The following is a 4,578-nucleotide window of genomic DNA, read 5'->3' as shown; positions in this document are numbered from 1 at the left end:
GCAGGGTCTCAGTAAGTTGCAAAGGGCCTCACTAAGTAGCTGAGGGTATCCGCAAACCGTGATCCTCCAGTCTCAGCCTCCCGAGTGCTGGGATGACAAGCGTGCGCCACCACACTCAGCTCAAAATGACTTTTAAAAAGGTTTGGAGCTTTAGCTCAGTGCTAGAATGCTTTCTTATTTTTGGTTTTAGAACTTACATTTTAGAAACTAAGCCAGAGATCTGATGTTAACATATAATTGTTCTAATTTAAAGCTCTTTTAAAACAAATTGATCCTGCTGATTAAACTATTAAAATGTTTCCATCCTTACAGCTTTTAATATTATTTCTTCATAGAGGTAGTTCTCCCAAAAACTAAAGCAGGATATTATCAGCAAAGATAAATTATGTTAGGCATGCCATCTTGTGGCTGAGCCTGTTAAACTAATGAGTCCTTTTCATGATACTCTTTAGTTCAGAAATAAAACATTTGGTAAGTTCACAAATATAAATCTTGATTAAAATCTGTCATTAAATAAGATATTAAATACAAATATCTACATAAGAATATAGATTAAATACACACGTCTGTTTGTATGTGTTTACTTACCAAATCAAAAACCACATTGTTCACTGAAGAGAAAATAAATTATATAGGCAGAGACTCCATATAATACAGAAAAGCTGCTATCTGTAACTATACGTCTACTTTTATCAACACAAAATCCTCTTAATTTTGGAAAACTTTCCTCTTGAAATAGGTAATTTTATTTCTCTCTCCCATACTAAGTAGCTCTATTGACTGTTACAACCTGTATTTAAATATTGTCTTGATTTTCAAACTTCATCACCCAAACTATCAACACATCAGAAGGGGTGTGAAGGAGAAGGTGGTGGTCTAACCTGGACAGTGTGGGACACACGTCACTGTATCCAAAATGGACTGTGTTATATATTAAAAATATTGGCCCTACATCCTCCATACAAGTTAGTTATTTTGAGCAGTAAGTTAACTTTCTAGTCAATAAATAGTAAATGGTTACAGATTCAGTACCTAACAATTGTGCCTAATTGTTTTTAATTGTTCTAGAGACAAGGCTATCGAATTCCCCAAAATTAACCAATATACATGTCGTCGTTTACATTAGAAACAAAACAATGTCATACTCCAAATCAACTTTAAGGATTTATTATCACCAGGAAAAAATATCCTACTCAGAAAACTTTCTTATGAACTGACTTTGGATCAGTTTTTCCACGTGACTCTTGAGGTCATTCACATCAGCTGCACAGACCTGGTACTCCATCTCCTCTTGCTGTTTCGTTCTCTCTAACAAGGCCCCGTGGAGTGGAGGCAACGCATTATAGGAACCCAGTAGGTAAAGCTGGCTCGAGGAAGTTTGGTTGAGTTCTTTAATCTTTAAAGCTTGCATGATAGCGGGTGCAAACTTTGAGTAATGGGCTGTCGACGAGACGATCACGGGGCAAGTTTTGTCCTGCATTCTGTCTGCAACCACCTTGGCAACAGCAGTGTGTGGATCCAAAATATACCCCGAGGCGTTGTAGGTAGAGTTGATGGCGGCGAGGCACTCTCCCTCCGAGCACCAGTCGGCTACAAAATCCTGCTGAAGTTTCTCCACTAGAATCTTCTCTATTTGGAAGTGATGGTAGTTTTCTAACTGATTAAACAGCTTTGCCATTAATTGTCCATCTTTATTAGCCATCAAGTGTAAGTGTCGCTCCAGGTTTGAAGATTTGAGAATATCTATTGATGGTGAAAAGGTCTGCGCTAGTTTCCTTTCCCTCAGATCATAATGTCCTGTTTTTATAAAGTCAGTCAAAACGTGGTTCTGATTAGAGGCACAGATAAATTTTCGAATAGGGATTCCCATCATCTTGGCATACACTGCTGCTAATATGTTACCAAAGTTCCCTGTGGGAATGCAGACATCTACCGGGCTTCCAAAAGAAATAAATCCTTGGCTAACAAGATCTAGATATGCGGAAGCATGATAAACGACCTGGGGAAGCAGTCGGCCCCAGTTGATGGAGTTAGCTGAACTTAAGACTGTTCCGTACTCCACAGTAAGGAAACCAGTGAAATCGGAATCTTTAAACATACTCTTTACAGCTGTCTGGCAAAAGTCAAAATCTGACTTGACACCCACCGCCCACCCATTTTCTCTCTGACTGCCAACTATTTGTGCTTTCTGAAAATCACTTACTCCGTCCTCAGGAAAAAATGTGGCCACAGCTATTCTTTGCTTGTCCTTCTTATTAAGACGACTGAAACCACTGAGGACCGCACTCCCCGTGTCTCCCGAAGTAGCCACGAGTATCATATAGTTACAGCTTGGTGGGATGCAGTGTGCAAAAATCTGAGGCATTAGCTGCAGAGACAAATCTTTAAATGAGCCCGTGGGCCCGTGGAACAGCTCCAGGATGAACTGGTTGCCTGACAGGTGCCTGACAGGGGCGATTTTTGAGCAGGCGAAGTTTTCCCCATAAGCGGTTTCAATCATTTCTCCTAATCTGGCAGCGGGTACATCCGCAGGATGTATACACCTCTCCAACAGTATCTGGGCTCTTTCTATGTAGGTTGCTTCTACTAGGCTCTTCCACTCCCCACAGCTTAATTTGGGGAACTCCTTCTCAGGAACGAAGAGCCCACCGTCAGAAGCTAAGCCCTCAATCACAGCTTCGCTAAAGAATTTTGCCGAAGCCTTCTGCCGGCAGTTGTCAGGACAAACGTGCCTTGTTGAAATGAACGTTTCCGAGTCGACATCTTGGTACCTTTTAACTGCCTCCAGCACTTTGTCAGCTACCTCCTCCGGGGAAGCCCCGCTTTCACAGAAGACTCGGGCATCATACCACTTCTTGTAGTACTGTCTTCTAAACTTCAGTAAGTCTTTCATGGGTGTTCCAGAACCCTGACCGACGATCCTCTCTACCTTCATTAACTTCAGACGACTAATGATATCTGTGAGAGGCACATCCAGGTACACAATTATGCCATTTCTCTTCAGATGCCACATGCTCGCATCGTGCATGGGGTTGGACCCGGTGAGGGAAATCACACTTCCAGATGCAGACAAGTTGAGCACAGCTTTTCCTTCCTCTTCTAAAAACTGCTCATTGCCAACATCCTGTAATTTTTCTGACACACTCATGTTCCAGGCTTTTTCAAGGACGTCGTCATCCACATCTATGACACAACAGCCCAGCTTCTGGCCTACTATTCTGCCTACTGTTGTTTTCCCGGCACCAGGAGGTCCCATCAGGATAATATTTTTGTCTCCAGAAACGGAGTGGGTGGAATGCCATGACTTCCTTGATTCTGCAAGTGCAAAGGCTCCTGGAAGAAATCGCTGTGCGTGTTTATCTGTTTTCACATGTACACCAGAGAAACATTTCTGCGTTATCTGCTTCAGGTGCTGACAGCGATGAAAATGGAGCATTCTCTTTACACTTTTCTGCCCAAACTAAGACTCGGCTTTCACCCTTTTCAAGATATAAAAACAAAAGAGACACCCGCTTACTAATTTCATGAACTGTTAATATCCTGGTAAGATAATACATCATACATAAACCATATTCTTCATATTCAACTTCTCTTTCATTCTAAGAACATGCTGGGAGACTATCACGTCACCTATCAATTTCTTAGTTATGGAATTCACGACAGGAAACGTGCATACAAGAGCAGATTTGCTTATAAAATGCTTAATTTTCTAAACTACAGGACGAAAATGACATTTTCTTTCCTATACAACTCTTACGTGCACACTGCTAACAATCATGCTTACATTTTATTCATCCTGAAAGTCTTTTAAAAAGCCAGGGTTAAAGTTCTATTGTGCAAATAGTTAAGAAAAATTAATAGCCAGCAATGAGGTCAGCAATGTAGCTCAAAGGTCAAAAATTAATAGCCAGCAATGAGGTTGTTTCTCTACAACCTTACTGCATGGGCCCACCACTTTTGTTTGTGTTCCCATAACCATCATCTGAGGCGGGACTTAACTCAAATTCCAGACTCCAGAGAGAAAGCCACGAAACTCAGGAAGGTTTCCAATTATGAGAGTAAAAAAATGATTCTGGCATCTAAGGATGCTCTACAATTCTCCATTTTGATTAAGTCTCTGTCTTTGTAAAGAGACTCATCACTAAAGCAAAAACATATGCTAGACAAGTCAAACTTTTTATCATGTAAATACCATTTAAGAACTGCTGCACTATTCATGTAAAATGACTTAAATAACTGATACACAGTGGGACTTCTCACATGTGTTCTGATAGAACTAATATTCAATTTAGTTTCATCAAATTTTAATTGGTACGTTAAAATATGTTCTAAAAACTTTCAATAGTATACTTCAGGTTATCAAAGATAACACTGTTTTATAATTAAACATTTAATTAAAAGTAAATTTAACTTACAAATAGACTCAGAGCTGTCAAGGGAAGGAATTCATTTCCTTACTGGACTTTTCAGCTTGTATGTGCTGTGCTTAACTCCACTTGTAAACACAAGACACACAGGAACCAATCTTAGAACAAGCGTTTGTTGATTCTGAGGCAGTCAACTTTTGAAAAGGGGGTA

At 40.2% G+C, this 4,578-nt stretch overlaps 1 protein-coding gene across 1 annotated transcript; it reads right to left on the bottom strand.

Annotated features, from left to right (window-relative positions):
• Positions 1-1,189: 1,189 nt before the first annotated feature.
• Positions 1,190-3,436, bottom strand: THNSL1 (threonine synthase like 1; the record flags this gene model as incomplete). The annotated part of the gene is made up of 1 exon (XM_080716943.1): positions 1,190-3,436. The coding sequence occupies one exon, from the start codon at positions 3,434-3,436 to the stop codon at positions 1,190-1,192; it is 2,247 nt and encodes a 748-aa protein (XP_080573069.1).
• Between the last annotated feature and the right edge of the window lie 1,142 nt (positions 3,437-4,578).

The sequence above is a fragment of the Muscardinus avellanarius genome (assembly GCF_963383645.1).
Source record: "Muscardinus avellanarius genome assembly, chromosome: 20".
Lineage (NCBI taxonomy): Eukaryota > Metazoa > Chordata > Mammalia > Rodentia > Gliridae > Muscardinus > Muscardinus avellanarius.
The sequence above is the reverse complement of the archived record's forward strand: the minus strand, read 5'-3'. Positions and strand labels throughout refer to the sequence as shown.